Source organism: Chelonoidis abingdonii, chromosome 2 (genome assembly GCF_003597395.2).
Source record: "Chelonoidis abingdonii isolate Lonesome George chromosome 2, CheloAbing_2.0, whole genome shotgun sequence".
NCBI classification, from domain to species: Eukaryota; Metazoa; Chordata; order Testudines; family Testudinidae; genus Chelonoidis; species Chelonoidis abingdonii.
The window spans coordinates 848,524-872,947 of NC_133770.1; the positions used below are offsets into that span (position 1 = coordinate 848,524).

At 53.4% G+C, this 24,424-nt stretch overlaps 1 protein-coding gene across 4 annotated transcripts in view; it reads left to right on the forward strand.

Moving 5' to 3' along the window:
* The window catches only part of FASTK (Fas activated serine/threonine kinase), a 419,919-nt gene that overhangs the window by 3,069 nt on the left and 392,426 nt on the right, over nt 1-24,424 (forward strand). For all 4 annotated transcript variants that reach the window (XR_012655145.1, XM_032796623.2, XM_032796624.2 and 1 more), the window contains exons 2-8: nt 4,088-4,558; nt 5,396-5,544; nt 5,747-5,963; nt 6,191-6,350; nt 7,452-7,543; nt 14,441-15,050; nt 15,517-15,631. Coding sequence is in view for 3 of the 4 variants with exons in the window: in XM_032796623.2 (XP_032652514.1) it covers nt 4,088-4,558; nt 5,396-5,544; nt 5,747-5,963; nt 6,191-6,350; nt 7,452-7,543; nt 14,441-15,050; nt 15,517-15,631 (1,814 nt within the window). In the remaining variant the exon portion in view is untranslated. The remainder of the gene's footprint in view (nt 1-4,087; nt 4,559-5,395; nt 5,545-5,746; nt 5,964-6,190; nt 6,351-7,451; nt 7,544-14,440; nt 15,051-15,516; nt 15,632-24,424) is intronic.

A 24,424-nucleotide genomic window follows, 5' to 3' on the forward strand; every position in this document is an offset into this window, starting at 1 on the left:
TGCTAGGAGACAGAGTGCCCGGCATTTAGGTGCACTGGCCCCTTCCTCTGTAGCAATCACACACCCTTATCCCACCACCTAGATACTTAAGAACTGCCTAGGGGACACTGAGGCACCAACACAGTGTTCAGAGCAAACATTAAGAACAGTCCCAGTTCGTCACACTTACAATGTGGGGCAATCTTCCCCAGCAGTAGGTTTTATGTAGCCCTTACTAGTCAGCGATCGGCTTAAGCCTTGGAGATGAGGTTTAATATCCCTGCAGAATTTGTGTTACAATAATTATTATGGGTGTTCTTGGTAGCCACATAAGCTTCCAATCCGTCTTTGAATCTCGTTAAATTCTTGGCTTCAGTGACTTACTGTGTCAGTGACTTGCACCCTTTAATCACAGGCCATGTAAAAGGTGTTTTTCAGTTTGGAATTTCCCACTGTTAATCTCATGGAATGTCCCCTTGTCCTTGCGTTCTAAGTCAGGGAGCACAAATGCACCCATCTGCTTTCTCTAGACCAGTCGTCATTTGCCTAGACTTTTATCACATCCCCTCTTGCTCGTCTGCTCTCTAAGGAAACCATCCCAGTTATTTCAGTCTCTCTTCATAGAGTTTTTCTAGGCTGGTGGTTCTCAATTGTCATTGCACCGCGACCCCCTTCTTTCAACAGAATTACTCTGTGACCCCAGGAGAGGGGGCCAGAGCCCAAATCCCGCCATCCTGGGTGAGGGTGGAGCTCAGGCTGTAGTTTCAGCCCCAGGTCCCAGCAAGTCTAATGCTGGCCCTGGGGTCACAAGACACTTCGGGTTCCCGAACCACAGTTTGAGAACTGCTGTTCTAGGCCTTGGATCATTCTCACCGCCCTTGTGTGAACATCCTAGCTCTGCCATATCCATCTGGGACAGAGCGCCCGTGCTGCACACGAAATCCGGATGAGGCTGCGCTATTGGCTTATAAAAAGGTGTTTGAATATTCTCAGTTATTCACCACCCTAGTCCTTAAGCATCCCAGCATCAGCGCAGCTTTTTTGACCACAGCTGTGCACTGAGCAGAGATCTCCACTGAGCTATCGGCAGTGACACCCAGAGGGGTGGGAGGAGGGATAGCTCAGTGGTTTGAGCAGTGGCCTGCTAAACCTAGGGTTGTGAGTTCAATCCTTGAGGGGGCCACTTAGGGAACTGGGGCACAAATTGGTCCTGCTAGTGAAGGCAGGGGGCTGGACTCAATGACCTTTCAAGGTCCCTTCCAGTTCTAGGAGATGGGTGTATCTCCAATTATTTATTATTTATTTATTTTTATCCCTTTCCTGGGCTGACACAGTTAATGTCGAGCACTGTCAGGTGGACAAGCCATTCATATTTTCCACTCCAATGCGCATTACTTGCTATTTATCAACAGTGAACTTCACTGCCTGTCATGCAGCCTTTTCACCCAGCTGGGCTTGAGATCTGAGTTCCTCACCGCTCTCTCTGGGCCTGACTCACCTAAATAACTTATCAGCTGCAAATACTGCTCCTTCCCTGCTTACCCTCCTTTCCAGACCACTGATAAATTCATTAAACACAGGACCTAGCCTGGAGCCTTCAGGCCCCACTGTTAGCCTTGTGTCCTTTAGTCCTGCTCTCGCTTTCTGTGCCCAGTCAGCCTCGATCCAGGACAGCACTGTCCCTCTCACCCCAGGATGACTTCGCTTCTTTAGCCACTTCTTGTGGGGGACCTTGGAAAAGGCCTTTTGAAAGTCTAAATTATGTCAGTTGGCTCAATAGATGAGTGAGACGTTATTTTCCTTGGCAAAAATGACGCTGGTTAGACCCTGCGAAACCCAGTTCTTCCAGGTCTTTTAACAGACTGTTGTTAATGATCATTTCAACCAGTTTGCCAGGTACAGCTGTAAGGCTGACTGGTCTAATTCCTCAGATCACCCCAAGGTCTTTTTAGATCTGGGTACAGCATTGGCCCCTCTGGGCGTCTGGGACAGCAGCTGGTTTTCGTAAAGCAGCTCAGCCTCTTCTTACTGACGCTCCTTCAGGGCTCTTGGATGTGCTGTTGGATTTCTGTTGGGCTCAAGTAGCCTCTTGCCGCTGCCTGCTAGCCTCGTTCATTGGCCTTACAGCTCGTATATGTTCTGAGTGTCTCCTCCTGTTTGTTTCACTGGGATCCATGCCACCTGCAGGGATTTCACTTTCTTTACTTCCGACCTGAGAGCCTATTTGACCATCTGCCTCATATTTCAATCTCTTTCTGAAATGTTGTCACTGTCACTTCTTGGGGCCCTACCTTCTCTGGGACGTTGAACTTAATTCAATTGTGGTCACTGTTAGTGGCTCAGCTACTGTCACTTCTTCAGTTACCTTAGTTAAAATATTCATTTAAATTAAAAGATGAGTTGGGAATGATTAGCCTGGTTAGTGCCGCATCTCCTGGGTTTTGAAGAAGACAGGAAATTCCTCCCTGTACAAGGCAGAGAAGGCAGTGTGAGGTTGTGGAATAGGTGTGACTGTTGCACGGTCCAATCTTGTGCCCAGCAAAGTCAGCAAGACTTTCCACTGACTTCACTAAGCATCAGAATAGATCAGTGGTTCCCAAACTGGGGTTCCTTGAAATGTTACAGGGGGTTCTCGGGAAAAAATTCCCTAATGGTGGACAGAGCTGTCCATAGGGACCCCGGGCAGCATGAGGCCAGCAGCCCGGAGCCCCTGGACTTCCAAGAGCTAAGCAAATCAAAGCAAGCGTATCTGTCACACTGAGGAGATTTAAACTTCAAGACCCCTTATAAGAAATGGAAATGGAGGTGGATATTTTTTGCTGTTTTTAAAATTAAATAAGCAGCTAGTATTTTATTTAAAATTATTATGAAGAACAAGTTTAGGCTTTATTGTAACATGCGTTGTTTGCCTGGACTGCCCAAGACCTGAATGCTGGTGTAGAAGGAACTCTTTGAGTTGACTCCTTAAATACCTTCCTGCTGTTTCACATCTGATACTCCTTGAAGAAACATAGGAGCCTTGTCTTATAACAGATTTATTCAAACTGATATAAGCTATGAAAGTGGGATCTTGGAAGAGTGTTGCCGTTTTCATAATATAATAAAAACACTGTACTGATAAATAATAATTAATAATAAATAGTGTGTAATAAGCATGTCACAAAAACAAATTTTGTATTTCCAAGATCATTGCTTTAATAATTTGTACTCGGGTGAAGGAGAAAATCCCTGGAAATATTCATTTTTAGGCGGGAGTTCACGAGACTTGACATTTTAGTGAAAGGAGTTCACAGGTTGTTAAAGTTTGGGATCCACTGGATTAGACCCAGAATGATCACAGGGAAATCAGCCTCTTAGGTTTCAGCATCATCACTCCCCTCCCTCGCCCCGAGAGGAATGGGCTGCCACCCCTCTTCAAGCTGGCCGGGCACTGAGGCCAGTCTCATGGCATTGGTCGTGCTCAGGTTGCATTTCAACATTTTCTTTGCAACCATGAGAACTAAACATTTTTTTGTTTGTTTGTTTTGTTTTGTTTTGTTTAGCTGATATTTTAGAGCATGATTCTCAGGATCAGCTGGAATCCATAGGGACCTGACTGATTTGAATCAGGTTCCCTTTCCGAGAGCCGGACCAGGATGCTGGAGGGAAGACCTGCTGCGTGTGCCTGTGGCTCTGGGTGGTTGGGAGTTGCAGGCACAGCAGTCTGGGCCTGTAAAAGCCCACTCATGGAGATCAGGAGTCTGCCCTGGTGCAGAGTGGATCCGTTTCTGCCGGATCCCAGCTTTAACTGAAACATCATGGCATTTCTAGCTCTTCCCCTCGGGAAGGACCCTCCGAATCTGACCATGGTGCTCTGCACCCCTGCCTGAGTCTGCCCACAGGCAGCTCCAGCACTGCTGGGGCCATCTAGCGCTTCCGAAGAAGCCTCAGGAGTAATTGACAAGACTCAGCCCATGCTGTGGGCAGCAGCAAAACTGACCTGACCTGGGCTGGTTTCCTAGTGCTGCTGATGGGGAAGCTCTGAGTGGGGTCAGAGGCAGAACCCAGCTCCTGCAGCGAGTGGGTATGCCAGAGGGCAAGGTTTCCTAAATCCCTGCTCTGTCTCCAGGCCTCCCTGGTGAGTCAGCCTTGGTGCAGGTGCTGGAGGATGAGTCCCGGAGCCGTCTGGGGCGCTTCAACCAGAAGGACGTCTCCATGGTGTTCAGCAGTGTGATGCGGCTTCACCCATCCAGCCCCCACCCCCTGGTGGAGTCCTGCCTCAGCAGCCTGGAGCGGCACCTGGAGAAAGAGCGCCACCCACAGACCCTCTTCCTCCTCCTCTCCTACTATCGGCTCCGGGCCCAGGCGCTGCAGGGCCACCCAGCCTCTGACCAGCAGCTGCTCAACAACCGCAAGATCCTGCGTCTGGTCAGGCACACGCTGGGGCAAGTGAGCGCCGTCCGTGAGCACGAGCTAGCCCTGCTGGATGAGATGTTGGCTCTGTGCGCTCAGGAGGCCAGCAATAAGGCCCTGGAGGCCATCTTCAGCTCGCAGCTCTTCTATGAGAACCGCCAGGAGCGCTTCATCCGCAGCATGGCAGGTGAGGGCTGGGGGCTACTTACCTCCCCCGGCTTGCCTCAAACCTTTCCCAGTATGGGCTGGTCTGGGCTCTGGGGCACCCTCTCCACACCCTCTGTTCCTGCCCTTTCTTGCCCCTTAAAGGACATCCTGGCAGCCTGAGCTCAGCTGTGCTAGGCCTTCCCCGGTGTGCTGGGAAAATGCTTGACGTTAGAGCAGCCACCGCTACAATTGGGGTTTCCCAGCCATTCCCCTTCTGGGTAGAGGTGTCCCAGGCTGGTGGCTGGATGGTGAATTCTGGAGGCTGGAGCACAGGAACCTCAGCCCTTTGGGGAGAGGAGGAAAGGAACATCTGTACATGCAGATATGCTCTTCTGGAAAGCTCTGGGGCCCCTGCAGTTTGCATGGGAGCTGCCCTGGGCTCAGCAGAGGAGGCCTTGTACCAACTTGCTGATTCACCCCTGTGGTGGTGGTTTAAACATCACAGACTGTGCCTGCCCCCTAAGCCATGCATCCCTGCTCTTCCAGGAGCACCCTGTGATGATCTCCCAATATCTAGCACGGGGAGTGGCACTGTGCAAGCTGCACACACAGGAGCCTGCCTGTCAGTGGCTGCTCTGGGAGGGTCGAGGGTGCCCGTCCTGCTCTTGACCCCTTGTGCACCTCAGCCAGGGCGTGTGGACCAATCCTGCAGGGAGCATGGGAGCAGTGTCCTTGTTTCAGTCGGAGCCCCAGGGAGTCGTGTGCAGAGACCTGGCGTGGAAGGGCCTTGCTGTTATCCTCCAGGACATGGGGCCCCAGGCAGGCAGTGTCTGGGGTTTCTGGCTGATGCAGCCCTGCTCTGTGGTGTTCCCTGCAGAGTGGCTCCCAAGGAAGGCCGAGAACCTCACCCCCTACACCATGGCGCTGATTGCCAAGTATGTGGCCCGGCACAGGCTGCGTGAGCCACGCCTGCTCGACACCATCGCCATCTTCCTGCTGAAGCGTGGGGAGCAGCTGGAGAGCAAGGTGAGCGCCCTGCCCTGCCCCCGGGAGGCAGGCTGAGGCCCAGCTCTGTGGAGCTCTCCCGTTACCAAGGGGGATAACGGAGTCCCCCATGTGAGTGGGGATCTCAGTGCAGTTACCAGGGAAGGGCCCCTTCAGGGCAAGACCGACCAGTCCTCCATGCCCCTGCCTGCCCCAGCCTCACTCCCTCTCTCTCTGGCTGCAGGTGATCCAGAAGCTGGTGTTTCCCTTCAGCCGCATGAATTACCGGCCATCTAACCACAGCGAACTCTTCCCTAAGCTGGAGGCCATCCTGGAGCAGAAGGCAGCCAGCTCACCCCTGGCCACTGTCAACATCCTCATGTCCATGTTCCAGCTCAGGCACTTCCCCCAGGCTGTCCTGCACCAGGTTTTCTCCCCAGCCTTCATCACCAATGTCATGAGTATGTCAGTCCTCTGCCCAGGAAACCCTCACAGCTGGTTACAGCCCCCAGGGCTGGAGGTGGGAGGTGGGTCCCAAAGAGTTGGGTATGGCAGCCCTTTCCAGGAAAGTGGGAGGAATGTGGGGGGTGGATAGAGCCCCTGCAAGGATCTGGCCCCTGCCCCAGGAAAGGAGGATCCTGGCATGAGCAGGGGGACAGGAGCACTGCCTGTCTCTTTCCCGGTGCAGGCAGCCCCTATGCGCTGATCGTGCGCCGCTACCTCTCTCTGCTGGATGCAGCATTGGAGCTGGAGTTCCACGATTACAGTGGCCCGCGCCTTGACCCACGCTACCGGGTCCTCATGTTCGACCACGCCCTGACAGCTGACGAGGCCAACAGGAAATACAGGTTGGAGGGCTGGTGCGGGGACAGGGTTTGAGGGCAGCAGGCCATGCGGGTCGGACGAGCAGTGCTCAGCCCAGGGTGATGGGAGGGGGGTGGGTGTCGGAGGGCCCGGCTCCCAGGCCGTACAGGTCAGAGGGGCAGTGTCCAGCCACGGGGGCGGTGTTGGAGGGCCCAGCACCCAGGCCATACGGGTCAGAGGAGCTGTGTCCAGCCCAGGAGGGGGCAGGGGGTGTTTGTCGGAGGGCCCAGCACCCAGGCTGTACGGGTTGAAGGGTCTGTGTCCAGCCGGGGGGGGCGGGGGGGCTGTTGTAGGGCCTAACACCCAGGCCATACGGGTCGAAGGGGCGGTGTCCAGCCTGGGGGAAGGGGGTGTCGGAGGGCCCAGCACACAGGCCGTATGGGTCGGAGGGGCAGTGTCCAGCCTGGGGGAAGGGGGATGTCAGAGGACCCAGCACATAGGCCTTACAGGTCGGAGGGGCGGTACCCAGCCCAGGGTGATGGGGGAGGCGGTTCTCAGTTCTGTGCCATTCTCCCCCCCTACCCCAGTCCCCCACTGGCTCTGCACCTCCTGCTCTGGGAGGAGAAGCTTCCTACTATGAAGCAGCAGGGGAGAAGCCCGGCCCGGGGGTGCGAGGCAGGAGAGGCTTGTGCTGTGCCCATAGCTAGGGCTGGCACCCTGTCTGCAGTGGGCACGTTCTGAGCTCCGAGACGCTCTACGGTGCAGTGCTGCAGCTACACCACTGTCGAGCTGCTGTGTAGACAGGGCAATGGGAGGGGTTTGCCCATTGCTCTGGCCCCTCCCCAAGAGACGGGAGCTAGGGCTGGATGAGTTCAGCCTCCCTGTAGAGTGTAGACAGTGCTAGAGGGTGGTCTAACTATGTTGCATGGGGCGGGGGTGGATTTCTGAGCAGCGGGGCTGGGTCAGTCTGGTGTGGACCAGCCCTGGGTTAGTGGGGCAGCTGCAGCGGCAGGGTCCGTAGCGCCCTGTGTCCTCGGGAGGGCCGGGTTTGATGAGCGTGAGCGTTGCAGCCCAGCAGAGGAGGTGGGAGGTGGCTGGAGGTCCTGGCTGGGGTTTGCTGTGACCCCTCTTGTTCCTCCCTTCAGTTACAAGGGGCTGGTGGCTGAGGCCCTGAGGCAGCTGGTAGGAGAGGAGTGCTACCGGCAGGATGAGGTGCTGCCCCCCGGATACTGCACAGGTAACTGTCATGGAGTGTGGGGGAGACTAGGTCCGGCATCCACCGCTTCCTGCGATTCACCAGGACTCTCAGCCAGCCAGTAAAACAGAAGGTTTATTTCGACGACAGGAACACAGTCCAAGACAGGTCTTGCCGAGACAAACAACAGGACCCCCTTTAGTTAGGTCCAGCTGGGGGCCCCAGGGAGGCCACAGCCCTGTCGGGAAGCCCAAGCTCTGTCGGGGCCCCTCTCCATTTCCCAGCCAGCTCCAAACTGAAACTTCCTCCAGCCTCTCACTCAGCCTCCTCCCAGCTCCTCCCCCAGCCTTTGTGTCCTTTGTCCATTTTTCCCCCAGGCAGAGGTGTCACCTGGCCTTCAACCCCCCTCCTGGGTTCTCAGGTGACATGCTCAGGTATCCTTCCTTCCCCAGCGCAGGCCCGGGCTGTCCCAGCAAAACTCCCCTGCCACCTTCTCAGTTCAACACTCCCCACACAGCATTCACAGAACGTAGCCAGAACATTCCCACTTCGTCACAGTAACGTTCCTGGGGGTGTCCCTAGGGAGCCGGGGATGCAGGCAGATCTTTGACTGTAGGCTCCAGGCACCCCTGAGGAAACACGTCCTGCGGGAGAGGAGATGGCATACCGGCCCCCGGGGGAGCAGGGAATGCGCCCTCCTTGTGGGGCCTGGGGAGACCCCTCCCCGGTTGAGCCAAGCCTCTCGGAATGAGCGTGAGAAGCCGAAGGGAATTTGGGGACTTTACTGGGGCTGGAAAGATGGAAGGAGCAAAATCTGCCTGAGCTCAGCTAGCCTCACTGCAGGTCACCCCAGGGCAGTGACAACCCTGCCAGACAGGCCTAGCCTTGCACCCTGCGTGGCAGGATGGGGGGGGAGAGATGGGATCCTCAGAGTGGTGACCCCTCCCTCCCTGCCAGACAGGCCTAGCCCTGCACCCTGTGTGGGTGTGGGGGACTCCTCAGGGTGGTGACCCCTCCTCCCCTGCCAGACAGGCCTAGCCCTGCACCCGTGTGTGTGTGTGTGGAGGGGGGCTCCTCAGGGTGGTGACCCCTCCTCCCCTGCCAGACAGGCCTAGCCCTGCACCCGTGTGTGTGTGTGTGGAGGGGGGCTCCTCAGGGTGGTGACCCCTCCTCCCCTGCCAGACAGGCCTAGCCCTGCACCCGTGTGTGTGTGTGTGTGTGTGTGTGGAGGGGGACTCCTCAGAGTGGTGACCCCTCCTCCCCCTCCAGACAGGCCTAACCCTGCACCCGTGTGTGTGTGGAGGGGGGCTCCTCAGGGTGGTGACCCCTCCTCCCCCACCAGACAGGCCTAGCCCTACACCCGTGTGTGTGTGTGTGTGTGTGTGTGTGTGTGTGTGGAGGGGGACTGCTCAGGGTGGTGACCCCCTCCTCGCCCGCCAGACAGGCCTAGCCCTGCGCCCGTGTGTGTGTGTGTGTGTGTGGAGGGGGGCTCCTCAGCGTGGTGAGCCCTCCTCCCCCTCCGGACAGCCTAGTCTTGCACCTGTGTGTGTGTGTGGTGGAGGGAGAGAGGGGGTCCTCAGGGTGGTGACCCCTCCTTCTCCGCCAGACAGGCCTAGCCCTGCACCCGTGTGTGTGTGTGTGTGGAGGGGGGCTCTTCAGAGTGGTGACCCCTCCTCCCCCACCAGACAAGCCTCACCCTGCACCCCTGTGTGTGCGTGGGGGGCCTCCTCCGAGTGGTGACCCCTCCTCCCCCACCAGACGGGTCTCGTCCTGCACCCCTGTGTTTGAGGGCTCCCCAGGGCAGTGACACCCCCCGCTGGACAGGCCTAGCCCTGCACCCATATTACAAGGGGGGAGTGGATTTTCCAGGACACTGATGTGGCTCAGCCTCATGCCACCTCCAGCCCAGTCGCTCTCTAAGCTGCGCAGTCATGAGTGGGCTCAGTGGCTGGATCCCATGTGGCCCAGCTGGCCCAGGAGCACTGTTCCTAGCTCTGGGCTCTGAGGCACACTCCCACGTGCAGACCTCAGATCCATCACCCTTCCTTGAGGAGCGGGGCCTGGCAACCCTAGACCTCCCACACCCAGCCCCAATCCCCATTGCTTGAATGTGTTCCCTCTGAGTTTTACCTCTGGGAGTGCAGGGCTGGGAGCTGGTGCTCAGGGACACTGTGGCAGGACAGCAGGGCCGCAGGCTTAGCAAAGGCCATTCTGGACCACTGGAGAGGTATGGCTCTTGGCTGCCTTCACGATGTTGTACTACCCCTAGTGAGTCCTGGCTTCCGTCAGTGTCCACAGGCCAGGCAGCCCTTCCTGCCTCCTCTCCTTAGCCTGGGCTTCTTGTATATGGTGGCCTGCCCCCTTCAGAGACCAGCCCCTGAAATACGCACCAAGTCTGCCCTATGGACTCCTGCCCGCACAGCCAGGGATGCGGTGACTGACTGAGCTGGGCCAGCAGAAGGCCCTGGTGTAGACATAGTGATCCCGACAGGGCAGTGCTGTTACCAGGCCCGCGGGGCAGCATTCCCCGGAGCACTGTGCTGGTACAGTGAAGTATGCCATGTAGTTAGCTGGCCAAGCACCCCCAGCAGGTCTGGCCTTAGTGTCATGGGGGGGTTCATTAGCATCTCTTTGACATTTCTCCCCCTGCGACTGTCCCAGTGCAAACGCAGCTCTGCTGGGGAAAGTCACCTTGCTTCACTCGGGGCCTGGTGCTAGCTGTAGGGAAATGCCCTCTTGCCATTGGAAGCTGTGTCCCCATGAGGAGGGGTCGCTGGTACAGCTCCACAGGTGCCTTGGGCTCTGACCCCCTGAGCCCAGACTGAGGATGTCCAGCCTCTGCTCCCATTCAGGCTTCTGGTCACGGGCGTCACAGTCTGGGGAAGAAGCTGAGCCAGGACTCTGATGCAGCATGACCCGTGACCCCTGCCCCCCCAGGGCAAGCCCCCTCGAAGTGCTCAGCCCCCTGTCCACCATGAGCTCCCTGCAGCGAATCCCCCTGGATGTGATAGCTGGGGAGCCTCACACCTCCAAAGGGCCCTGCCCCACGCTCTGCAGCTGACAGTGACCCCCAACCAGCATGTGACACAAATGGGTTATTAGTTGTCAGGAGCCCAGTGTAGATCAGAGCTTGTTAGCACAGGAAACCGGAAGTTACAGGCAAGTCCATCTTGGGGGGTGGGGTGGAATCCAGAGCCCTGGGTGCGCTCCAGCTGGGTTGCATTCCCGCTTCCCCCCCCCCCCCCCCAAAAAAACCCAGGACACTGACCCCTTCCAGCTGCCTGGCCTCCATCAGGCCCCTTGCCCCTCCTCCATCCTTTGTCTCTTTCCCAGGCTAGTAGGTCACATGGTCTCTGTTCTCCAGCACTTCTGAGTTCATTCTTGCAGAGCAGGGGGCTTGGCCTTCAGGTGCCAGGCCAGAGTGTTGGCTGTTCTCTGCAGCCAGTCGCAGTCACACCTGCCCTCTAGGGGTCTCTGCAACAATCACACCCTTATTCCACCACCTAGACTCTTGAGTAACACATAGGGGAAACTGAGGCACGCTACAGTATTCAGAGAACATGAGAACGGCCATACTGGGTCAGACCAAAGGTCCATCTAGCCCAGTATCTGTCTACCGACAGCGGCCAACACCAGGTACCCCAGAGGGAGTGAAGCTAACAGGTAATGATCAAGTGATCTCTCTCCTGCCGTCCATCACCACCCTCTGACAAACAGAGGCTAGGGACACCATTCCTTACCCATCCTGGCCAATAGCCATTAATGGACTTAACCTCCGTGAATTTATCCAGTTCTCTTTTAAACCCTGGTATAGTCCCAGCCTTCACAACCTCCCCAGGTGAGGAGTTCCATAAGTTAACTGTGCGCTGTGTGAAGAAGAACTTCCTTGTATTTGTTTTAAACCTGCTGCCTATTAATTTCATTTGGTGACCCCTAGTTCTTGTATTATGGGAATAAGTAAATAACTTGGTTTGAGCATTGGCCTGCTAAACCCAGGGTTGTGACTTCAATCCTTGAGGGGACCACTTAGGGATCTGGGGCAAAATCAGTACTTGGTCCTACAAGTGAAGGAAGGAGGCTGGACTCAATGACCCTTCAGGGTCCCTTCCAGTTCTAGGAGACAGGTATATCTCCTTAAAATTATAAAATAAATAAATTAATATACCTCTATCAGATCCACCTTAGTCTCCTCTTTTCCAAGCTGAAAAGTCCTAGCGCCTTTAATCTCACCTCATGTGAGACCTGTTCCAAACCCCTAATCATTTTAGTTGCCCTTCTCTGCACCTTTTCTAGTGCCAGTATATCTTTTTTGAGATGAGGAGACCACATCTGTACACAGTACTCGAGATGTGGGTGTCCCATGGATTTATATAAGGGCAATAAGATATTCTCTATTCCCTTTTTAATGATTCCTAACATCCTGTTTGCTTTTTGACTGGCACTGCACATTGCGTGGACGTCTTCAGAGAACCGTCCACAATGACTCCAAGATCTTTTTCGTGATTAGTTGTCGCTGAATTAACCCCCATCATATTGTATGTATAGTTGGGGTTATTTTTTCCAGTGTGCATTACTTTACATTTATCCACATTAAATTTCATTTTGCCATTTTGTTGCCCAATCACTTAGTTTTGTGAGATCTTTCTGAAGTTCTTCACAGTCTGCTTTGGTCTTAACTATCTTGAGTAGTTTAGTATCATCTGCAAACTTTGCCACCTCACTTTTTACCCCTTTCTCCAGATCATTTATGAAATAGGATTGGTCCTAGGACTGACCTGGGGAACACCACTGTTACCCCTCTCCACTTCTGAAAATTTACATTTATTCCTATCCTTTGTTCCCTGTCTTTTAACCAGTTTTCCAGTCCATGAAAGGATTCTTCGCTCTCATCCCAACTTAATTTGCGTAAGAGCCTTTGGTGAGGGACCTTGTCAAAGGCTTTCTGGAAATCTAAGTACACTGTGTCCACTGGATCCCCCTTGTCCACATGTTTCTTGACCCCTTCAAAGAACTCTAATAGATTAATAAGACACGATTTCCCTTTACAGAAACCATGTTGACTTTTGCCCAACAATTTGTTTTTCTATGTGTCCAACAATTTTATTCTTAACTATTGTTTCGACTAATTTGCTTGGTACCGATGTTAGACTTACCAGTCTGCAATTGCTGGGATCACCCCTAGAGCCCTTTTTAAATATTGGCATTACATTAGCTAACTTCCAGTCACTGGATACAGAAACCGATTTAAAGGACAGGTTACAAACCATAGTTAGTAGTTTCGCAATTTCACATTTGAGTTCCTTCAGAACTCTTGGGTGAATGCCATCTGGTCCCGGTGACTTGTTAATGTTAAGTTCTCAATTAATTCCCAAACCTCCTCTAGTGACACCTCAATCTGTGACAATTACTCAGATCTGTCACTTACAAAAACCGGCTCAGGTTTGGGAATCTCCCTAACATCCTCAGCCGGGAAGACTGAAGCAAAGAATTCATTTAGTTTCTCTGCAATTACTTTATCGTCTTTAAGTGCTCCTTTTGTATCTCGATCATCCAGGGGCCCCACTGCTTGTTTAGCAGGCTTCCTGCTTCTGATGTACTTAAACATTATGTTATTGCCTTTTGAGTTTTTGGCTACCTGTTCTTCAAACTCGTTTTTGGCTTTTCATTTTTACACTTAATTTGGCAGTGTTTATGCTCCTTTCTATTTACCTCAGTAGCATTTGATTTCTATTTTTTAAAAGATGCCTTTTTATCTCCCATTGCTTCTTTTACGTGGTTGTTAAACCACGGTGGCTCTTTTTCAGTTCTTTTACTGTGTTTTTAATTTGGAGTACACATTTAAGTTGGGCCTCTATTATGGTGTCTTTGAAAAGTGTCCATGCAGCTTGCAAGGATTTTACTCTAGTCACTGTACCTTCTTTTTGCATAGTTCCCCTTTCTGAAGTTAAATGGCACAGTATTTGGCTGTTGAGGTGTTCTTCCCACCCCAGGAATGTTAAGTTATTGTATTATGGTCACTATTGCCAAGCGGTCCTGTTATAGTTACCTCTTGGATCAGATCCTGTGCTCCACTCAGGACTAAATCAAGAATTACCTCTCCCCTTCTGGGTTCCCGTACCAGCTGCTCCAAGAAGCAGTCATTTAAAGTATCGAGAAATTTTCTCTCTGCATTTCGTCCTGAGGTGACATGTATCCAGTCAGTATGAGGATAACTGAAATCCCCCACTATTATTGAGTTCTTTATTTTGATAGCCTCTATAATTTCCCTTAGCATTTCATTGTTACTATCACTGTCCTGGTCAGGTGGTTGATAATAGATCCCTACTGTTATATTCTTGTTAGAGCATGGAATTACTATGCATAGAGATTCTATGGAACATGTGGCTTCACTTAGGATTTTTACTTCATTTAATTCTACATTTTCTTTCACATATAGTGCCACCCCCCACCCCCGCACAGAGAAAACATTAAGATCATTCCCACTTTGTCATAGTCCCCCTCGGCCCTGAGCTCCCTGCCCACATCCAGGCTCCTGTGTGGAGTTGATTGTTCTGGTGGGTGCCCGGGTGAGAGAGACAATCAGTGGCAAAGGCTCTAGGTTGCTCTGTGTCCACTTTTGGGGCACAGTCACTCTGCTAGAGGTCAGTCCTTCACTCCAAAATGACACCCTGGGCCACGAGGAGCTGCAGCAGGGTGTGGGGCATGCTCTAGCATGGAGGTTCCATAAAATGGAGTTCCCAGTGTGACAGACGTATCCCTGCTCTGGCATGCCTGGCAGCTGGTGCCCCAGGTGCGTCTGAGGGCTCCCACCAGCCCCTGGGTGCACCTGTTTGCCAGCTCTGTCTCTAAGGCCCTACGGTATGTAGTGATGCCTTGAGCCCCACTCCATGGGTCCTGCATCAGCAGTTCCTGCATCAGATCCGTGCTCTGTCTCTGCAGATTTCCTGTTGTGGATTAACCGCTCGGGCGTGGTCCTGCCTCTTGCCCATGTCCCTGCAGCCTACAAGGTTACCTGTGCCCGCCCTGGGGTGCCCCCTGCTCCCAGCTGTCTGCGTTCCAGCGTCCTGGCCCTCACCGCTGACTTGCAGGACTTCGCACCATTCACTCCGGAGGCACCCAGCAGCCCCAAGGGCCCCCGGGAAAGCAACCTCACTGGGCATTTCCTGCCCACGCTCTGCCCTGCCCCAGGGGGCCCTTGCTTCCAGCCCCCATCGGACTACTACTGCAGCCTGAGCAAAGAGCACTCGCTGGAGAGCCAAGGCAGCTCCACGCTCAGCAGCCCCTCGGAGTGCCTGGCCCCGCAGCCGGCCACCACTTCTGACTGCTCCCCCAGGGGCACCTCCACAGCCGTCCTCTTCCAGTTCCCTATCAGCAAGATCCTGGAGGAGGGGGAGGCAACAGCCGGTGGCCCGGGACCTGATCGCAGGGGACAGCAGGCCCAGGAGGAGCTGGACAAGGGGAAGGCGGCCCCAGCCGAGGAGCCCTGTGCTCTGCCCAGCTCCAAGAGAGGGCCAAGCAATGGGCTGCAGGGAGCTGAAGAGATTCAGAGGTACTGGGCAGGGCAAGATCTGGGATCCCCGGCTTCATTCCCCCAGCACTGTCTCAGTCCCCTCCATCAGCCCTGCCCCTCCTCATCCCCTGTAGGGCATTGGTACAGAGCAGGCTCAGGACTGGGCAAACCTCACCCCCAGCTGACCATAAGAACCAGGGTGTGCCTCCCCATCTGCACCACATCCTCTCCCCTCCTTCGGCCGCAGGGTACAGGTGCAGCGTGCCCATTAGTGGGTAACGTGCCCCAGGCCCAGCCAGGGTGTCTAGGGCCAGTGTGAGTCAGTGTATCCTCTGCCCCCCGGCCATGGGGCTCTGGGGTATAACGCTGCTGCCCCCGGTCCCCCTTCCCTGGCCGTGGAGTGTCTGGGGTATAACACTGCTGCCCCCAGCTCCCCTTCCCGTCCCCCAGCTGTGGGGTACTGGGCAGACGGTAATGCTCCCTCCCCCCGCTCTGTCCTCTGCAGGGTGGTCCTCTCAGTCAATGACAAGTGGCATTACTGCCAGAACTCGGACATCCTGGTGGGCTCGCGAGCCATGAGGGACAGGCACTTGCAGCTGCTGGGCTATTGCCTAGTTCAGGTAAGGGACCTGGGGCTGAGGAGTCTGGGCTGGCCCCGCGTGCCCCTCTCTCAGGTGCAGGAGCTGGAGGGGTGCCTTGCAGGCTGGAGGGGAGTTACTAGAGGGCAGTGTGTTGGGTGGGTCCATCCCGGAGGGAGCAGCAAGGGCTGTGAGGCGAAGGGGGCTCTGCCTGACAGCCTCGGAGGTGAGGCTCTGGGGATCCGCAGTCAGTCACCCATTGTCAGACCTGAGCTGTGAGCCTGAGCGGCTGAGCAGGGGGTGCTGCCGTCCCCTGCCCCATGACGAGACTCGGTGCCTGCCACAGGCCCGCAGAGCTCCTCCCCGCCCTCTCTTGCTGCTCTCCACTGCCAGTGGGGGTGAGTATAGCACGTCCGCTCCCAGCACACGCTGCCTGTGGGGAGGGCCAGGCGCCTCTGCCCAGAGCTGTCGCTGGGTGCCCAGCACAAATCAGAGCAAGTCAGTGGCTCTGGGCAGCGTCACTGATCTGGAGTGGTTGCTGTTGGCCGGCAGAAGTCAAGGTCTGAGGGGCACCCTAGGATGGCGATTGAAGAGGTGGGCAGGCAGATGGCTCTTCGAGGCTCCGTCCTTGGGGACTCCATTCTAGAGGCAGGAATCATGGGTCAGCAGCATCCAGCAGGGTCTGCTGTGTCTGTATACCCTGGTGCCCCCCGTCCCATCCCCTCAAACTGGGCTCCACTCCTGAGCTTGCCTATGGCAGCGACCCCTGGCTCGTCTGTGACACCTGCACCTTTTCACCCAATCTGCGTTACTGAGGCCGGCTAGTTCAGTCTGGGGATGCCCCTTGCTGGCTGCCTCCTCTTTTCTTCTGCTAGTTCCTGGCTGTCTCATGGCTTGGCCTGTGCCTGCTGGCCTTCAGCCACACCTAGGGCTTGTGAGGGACTCAGCCGGTGTTAGCGTGCTTTGGCCTCTCGCTCTGTGCTGGTCCCACTCCTCCAGACTCACTCCAGATCATGCACGCAGTGGCTTGCTGCTCCAGCTTTTTGCTGGTGGACATTCCACCCTGAGATACCGCTCCACCAACACCCAGTGAATAGAGATCCCCCTCCGCCAGTGCGAAGCAGCATCCTCAGTCCCAAGAGCGAACTCGGCTGGTCTGGCTGGCACATTGGCAGCACCACTGCCTGCTCCAGGCGAGGCAGATCGGTGCACCGTACCCGGGGTACTTGGCCTCGGCCTCTGCACCTTCCAACTCTTTCTCAGGCTCAAACGCCAGCTGTCTCTGCCTGATGGCCCTCTGCCTCATCTGGTGTCAGTGGCTCCCACTTAGCCCTTCCTAGCGTGAGGGGCCGGGGCTGGGGGGCATGGAGGGCTGTCATATATAGGAGGTCAGTGGCCCTTTTGGCCTTAAACTCAGTCTCTAGTCCCAGTACCGAGGGCTCTCTCTGGGTGCTGGCACCAGTGCAGGCACCAGGACTCGCCATGCTGGACCTGGTACCGACATGAGTCTCCAGCAGTGCCAGCAGATCTGTAACTACCGATAGCTCAAGCCTTGGTACCGATGTTACTGCGCCAGCTCCCTTTGGCACTAGGATTTTCTCTGCCGACCCGAGGGGGCAGCACCTCCTCTAGAGCAAATATACCCCAGTGCCCCTTCTCCAGAGTCCAGGCAGCCAACACCTTCTGCTAGGACTTCCCTAGGAGTCAGTCAAGGGGCACCTGGATGCTGCCCCACAGCACACCCAGACCTCAGACAGCTGGTTCTGCCCTGCTACATCACCTCAGGCCCTGCACCCACCCTGGCCTGTCCCTCTGGCCTGCTACCTCGGGACCTTCCGTCAAGCACCCCAGATCCTCTTCCTTGATCAGATAACCAGAACCTCAGAGCTGAAGAGGAATCTGAGGATGATTGAGAGGAGAACAGAGGGCGAAGGAAGAAAGTGACCCCCTCCCTCCCCCCACTGACTTCAGGTCCTTCCAGGAGTTGCTGGGAAGAGGAGCATGTGCCCTAGATATGGGCCTCTGAGCCATGCAAGAGAAAGCACATAACTTGTTTGATAACATCCCCTCACCCTGCCCCCAGGCAATACCAATAAACCTGGGAAGGGCCAGGCAGGATCCGACTTTGAGTACCTCTGCTCTCATCCAGCTCTGGGCGCTTTAACGTGGGGCTGCAGAGAGCCCCCTGATGGAGAAGGGTCTCCGAGATTGGATCCCTGCACACCAAAGCCTGGTTTTGGGCATCACTGTGGCTGCACAGCAAATATCAGGCCTCATTCACCAGATGTGCCAAGGGGTTGGGGTGACACAAAGTGTCTTCCTGATAACAAGCTCCTGTGTGTAGCGTGAGCCAAGGAATGCAGAGGTTAGAATATCTCTGCAAGTGACCCTGGCCCAGCTTGGGCATCCTGTCTCCCACCCTCAGGGGCTGCCAGAGAGGTCCAAAATGCTACTGAAGATCTTCCCCTCTGGCGACTGGACCATTAGCTCCCATCCGGATGGGTCATTGCACACCCCGAAGGACTCTAGGAATGCTGAGCTCCCTGGGTATGTGGTTTTCTCCTGGTAGCAGGTGTATATGTCGAGAGCGGGGTCAGTTTGGACAGAGAACCTCCTGCCAACAGAGGTAGCTGACTATATTGCTCAGAGAAAACGTCACTTCTCCTGCAGGGAGCTTCCATCTCTTCTACTACCCCCCTATATTGTCCCCAAGGAGGAGAACTGGCATTCGGGTCTGAGAGCCTCCTACCGATTCCACCACAACCTCCTTCACTCTACTCTGCTTTTATTGCACTTTCCCATTTTTCCCAGGCCGGGGCTGGGATTACATCACCACAGCTACCAGAGGCTGCTCCATGCGTCCCACCCCCATCCCTGTGACCCGCAGGAGCCGAAGAAGGCCCATCTCAGGAGTTCAAAGGGAGGGGCTTCTGTTCTCACCACTTATCCCAGAAGAAAAGCGGGAGGTGGCCTCTCCTGGACCTGAGGTGACTGAACTAGTCCATCAGCTCCAGTTCAGAAGGCAAAACAAGCCTCCCTCATGCCCTCTAGGTGCTCAGGGTTGGCATGTGGCTGTCAACCTTTCCCATGTGAGTTTTCACACAGTGATTTGTCCAGCCCAAAGGCTGCCCCTGCTTCACAGCACAACAGGAGTGTTACGATACAAGGCTCTAGCTGTTTGCAGTGTTCACAGAATGCCTGGCTGGACTGGCACACACCTCTGAGAGACACCCTACCCTGCCCTCAGCCTTTTGCTCCTTACCACTGAGAGTGAATTACAGGAAGTCGCCTCTCTCCTCCCAGGGGCTGTCTAGAGTGCCCATGGGCAGAGCCATGATTCCCTTGAGAGGTGTCAGGCCATCTCTGCTCTCCTCCCCAAGGGAAACTCTGCAACTGCAACAAGAACCTGGCTTGGGCTGTTGGGTTACATGGAATCGAGCATACCCATAACACCACTCGCCAGAGTTCACCTCCGCCCGCTCCGAGGCTGTCTGGAGCCTATTTCTCAGCCCACTAAACATCAGGGAATCCGAGAAAGGTAGGACTGGGAGGGACCTTGAGAGGTCACCTGGTCCAATCCCCTGCACTCAAGGCAGGTCTACATAATAACTAGACCATTCCTGACAGGGGTTTGTCCAACCTGCTCTTAAAAGCCTCCAATGACAGGGACTCCACAACCTCCGCAGGCAATTTATTCCAGTGCTTAACCACCCTGACAGGAGGTTTTTCCTAATGTCCAACCTAAACCTCCCTTGCTGCAATTTAAGCCCATTGCTTCCTGTAGCCTCAGAGGTTAACGAGAACAGTTTACATCCCTCCTCCTTGTGACAGTCTTTTATGTACTTGAAAACTGTTACCATGTCCCCTCTTAGTCTTCTCTTCTCCAGACCAAACAGACCCAGTTTTTTCAATCTTCCCCCGTAAGTCATGTTTTCTAGACCTTTCATCATTTTTGTTGTTGTTCTCTGGACTTTCTCCAATTTCCTGAAACGTCAGGCACAGAACTGGACACAATACTCCAGTTGAAGCCTAATCAGCACAGAGCAGAGCAGAAGAATCACTTCTCGTGTCTTGCTTACAACACTCCTGCTAATACAGCCCAGAAGGATGTTTACTTTTTTTGCAACAGTGTTACACTGTTGATTCATATTTAGCTTGTGATCCACTTTGACCCCCAGATCACTTTCCGCAGGACTCCTTACTAGGCAATCACTGCCCATTGTGTGTGTGCAACCGATTGTTCCTTCTTCAGGGGAGCACTTTGCATTTGTCCGTATTGAATTTCATCCTGTTTACCCCAGACCATTTCTCCAGTTTGTCCAGATCATTTTGAATTTTAATCCTAATCTTCCAAAGCATTTGCAGCCCCTCCCAGCTTGGTATCGTCTGCAAACTGTGCCATTATCTAAATCATTGATGAAGGCATTGAACAGAACCGGCCCCAGAACTGATCCCTGCAGGACCCCACTCTTTATGCCCTTCCACCTTGACTGTGAACCACTGATACCTACTCTCTGGGAACGGTTTTCCAGCCAGTTCTGCACCCATCTTATAGTAGCTCCATTTAGATTGTATTTCCCTAGTTTGTTTATGAGACAGTCACGTGAGAGAGTGTCAAAAGCTTTACTAAAGTCAAGATATACCACGACTACCACTCCCCCACCCAAGGCTTGTTACCCTGTCGCAGAAAGCTCTCAGGTTGGTTTGACATGATTTGTTCTTGACAAATCCATGCTGACTGTTACTTATCACCTTATTATCTTCTAGGTGTTTGCAAATTGATTACTTCATTATTTGCTCTATTATCTTTCCAGGTACAGAAGTTAAGCTGACTGGTCTGTAATTCCCTGGGTTGTCCTTATTTCTTTCTTTATAGGTGGGCACTAGATTTGCCCTTTTCCGGTCCTCTGGACTCTCCCATCTTCCTTTACTTTTTAAAGACAATCGCTAATGGCTCCGATATCTCCTCAGTCAGCTCCTCCAGTATTCTAAGATGCATTTCATCAGGCCCTGGTGACCTGAAGTGATCTAACCTATTTTAGCCTCAGATCCTACTTCATTTTCACTGGTGTTCACTGTTAGACATCTGATTGCTACTAATCTTTTTGCTGAAAAGAAACAGTCATTTAGCACCTCTACCATTGCTCACATTTTCTGTAGTTGTTCCCTGTCACGGAGTCCCTGGGCGATGCCTGGAACTGCTCCCCACAAAGCCAGGCAGGACTTTGGGGAGCCTCCTCTCCCTTGGAGCAGACTGTCTTCAGAGCAAGACGCTCACACGGCTTCACCTCCTGGGTCTGACCTTGGAGCATTCAGGATCCTCTGCCCCTCTGTTTGCTTCCCACAGCAAGGGTGCCCAGGCGGGGTCCTGGGGAAGCCACAGGGTTCTGCACCCCCATTTTGCAGTCAGACATGATTCTCAGCCAGCCAGTAACACAGAGGTTTATTCGATGACAGGAACAGGATCTAAAACAGAGTTTGTAGGTACAGCGAATGGGACCCCTCGGCTGGGTCCATTTTGGGGCCCAGCGAGCCAGACCCCCCAACGTCTGCACTTGCTTCCTGTCCCCAGCCAGCTCCAAACTGAAACTCCCTCCAGCCCTTCCCTTCTGGCCTTTGTCTCTTTCCCGGGCCAGGAGGTCACCTGATCTTTGTTCACCTTTAGCTATTCCCTTGCAGGGGGGGAAGGGCCCCGGCCATTTGTTGCCAGGAGACAGAGTGTCGGCCATTTATGCACACTGGAGACTTAAGAAATGCATAGGGGAAACTGAGGCACCCGCACAGTATTCAGAGGAAACATTAAGAACAGTCCCACTTCATCACATTCCCCCACTCACTGAGTAATGGGCCTACCCTGTCCTTGGTCTTCCTCTTGCTTCTAATGTATCTGTAGAATGTTTTCTCATTATCCCTTATGTCCCTAGCTAGTTTGATCTTGTTTTGTGCCTTGGCCTTTCTCATTTTGTCCCTACAGATTTGTGGTGTTTGTTTATATTCATCCTTTGTCATTTGACTGAGTTTCCACTTTTTGTAGGACTCCTGTTTGAGGTTCAGATCATTGAAGATCTCCTAGTTAAGCCAGGGTGGTCTCTTGCCAGACTTCCTGTCCGTCCTACACAGGGGGACAGTTTGCTCTTGTGCCCGTAACAATGTCTCTTTGCAAAACTGCCAACTGTCTTCAGTTGTTTTCCCCCCTAGACTTGCTTCACATGGGATCTGACCTACCAACTCCCTGAGTTTGCTAAACTCTGCCTCCTTGAAATCCATTCTCTTTATTGTGCTGTTCTCTCTCCTACCATTCCTTAGAATCATAAACTTGATCATTTCATGATCACTTTCATCCAAGCTGCCTTCCACCTTCAAATTCTCAACCAGTTCCTCTCTATTTGTTAAAATCAAATCTAGAACAGCCTCCCCCCAGTAGCTTTCTCCACCTTCTGAAATACAAAATTGTCTCCCAATATATTCCAAGAACTTGTTGAATAATCTGTGCCCTGCTGTGTTGTTTTCCCAACAGATGTCTGAGTAGTTGAAATCCCCCATCACCACCAAGTCCTATGCTTTAGATTATTTTGTTAGTTGTTTAAAAAAAGCCTCATCCACCTTTTCTTCCTAGTTAGGTGGCGTCAGGGTCGCCCACTCCGAACTCTAGGGTACAGATGTGGGGACCTGCATGAAAGACCCCCTAAGCTTATATCTCCAGTTTAGGTTAAAAACTTCCCGACGGCACAAATTCTTCCTTGTCCTTGGATGAGTACTGCTCGTACCAAGTGATTTATACAAACATTTAGGGAGGGCCATGTGGAGCCCTACCTCTCCCAAAATATCCCTCCAAGCCCTACACCCCCTTTCCTGGAGAGGCTTGAGAATAATATACCAACCAATTGTTTACAAAGTGAGTGCAGATCAAACCCCTGGGTCTTTAGGACACTGAAAAACAATCAGGTTCTTACAAGAAATTTATTCTAAAAAAGGTAAAAGAATAATCTCTGTAAAATCAGGATGGAAGATAACTTTACAGGGTAACAAAAAGATTCAAAACACAGAGGATTTCCCCTCCAGGCAAAACTTTTAAGTACATAAACAGGGATAAACCTCCCTCTTAGCACAGGGAAAATTCACGAGCTAAAACAAAAGATAATCTAACACATTTCCTTCCTGTTACTTACAATTTGTAATCTTAGAGGCCTTTAGTTCAAGTATGGCTTGGGAAGATGTATTTTCCCTGCCCTGGTTCCTCGCTGACCTGGAGAGAACACAAAGCACAAAACAAAAACCTTCCCTCACAGATTTGAAAGTATCTTCTCCCCTCATTGGTCCTTTTGGTCAGGTGCCAACCAGGTTATCTGAGCTTCTTAACCCTTTACAGGTAAAGGAGGGATTTTATGCTACCCTTAGCCGTATGTTTATGACAGGTGGTCTGTAGTGGACCCCTACCATGACCCCCTTACCCAGAGACTTTCAACAAGTCTGTCTCCTATTTCCATCTCAACCTTTGTCCAAGTGTGTACATTTTTTATATGGAGGGCAGCACCTCCTCCTTTTCCCTGCCTGTCTTTCCTGAGCAAGCTGTACTTTTCTATACCAATATTGGTGTTTTCCCAAGTCTCTGTGATGCCAATTGTGATACATAGTTCTGTTTATTTACTAGCATTTTGAGTTCTTCCTGCTTATTTCCACTACTTCTCACACTATTATATGGGCATCTAAGATAGTGATTTGATTTCCCTGCTGTGTTCCCTCTTGTCTCTCCTTTGTCCCCCCTATAACAGCCCATGCTCCTCCCAGATTGACCCATCTCCCAGGTCTCCATGTTTTTAATGTACCTGTGGGCTTTTGTCTCCTGCCCCCGTCCAACCTGGGTTAAAGCCTAACTAGGCTAACCAGACTGTACCCAAAGATACCCTTCCTCGATAGGTGGTCCCCATCTCTGCTCAGCAGTCTCCTTCACATATGGCCATGTGCCTCAGGCATAACCCTTAGCTTGGCGAGCACAGTCCTGCTCATCCCAGTCTGCAAGTGAGAAGCTAGGACATGGTTCTCTCTGCACAGGGTAGCTCCCAGGGCCCATCCCCTCCCAGGAACAAGCCACACTCTGCTGGCTGACCTCGCAGCCAGGACTGAGCTCCCATGGGGCGGGGAGGGCTGGACTCTGAAGGACTCTTCTCTGTGTTCCACCCATGGGGCCTGCTATGATGGATCTGCTCTGCCACTGACAAGAAGAGCAGGTGCCAGCCCAGGGTCCCTCCATGCTGTTTCCCTCATCCTCTGATTTGAAGTTCTTATGAGAACATTGCTCCTGTTTCCCTGATACCTCGGCTTATAGGATCCATCTGGCAGGATGCAGCCTTGGTAGTGCTCATAGCCCCTTATCGACCTGGCTTCTGTTGGCTCCCAGCCCTGCTGCATCCGTCCACACAGCCACCAGTCTGTCTCCTCAGGCAGCCAGACTTGCAGCCGCAGGTTCAAGAGCAAACTACCCCCCCCCACCCCTCCCCAGTCTCCGTGTCTTGCCCTGAAAGCCTGGGTGCTGACTAGCTGAGCACAGCAGATGGGTTATCTCTTCCTGGCACAGAGTGGGACCGAGCTCAGTCCCTGTAAAAATCATGGAGCAGGTCCTCAAGGAATCATTTCTGAAGCACTTAGAGAAGAGGAAAGTGATCATGAACAGTCAGCATGGATTTACCAAGGGCAAGTCATGCCTGACTAACTAATTGCCTTCTATGAGGAGATAACTGGATCTGTGGAGGAGGGGAAAGCAGTGGACATGTTAGTCCTTGACTTTAGCAAAGCTTTTATACGGTCTCCTACAGTATTCTTGCCAGCAAGTTAAAG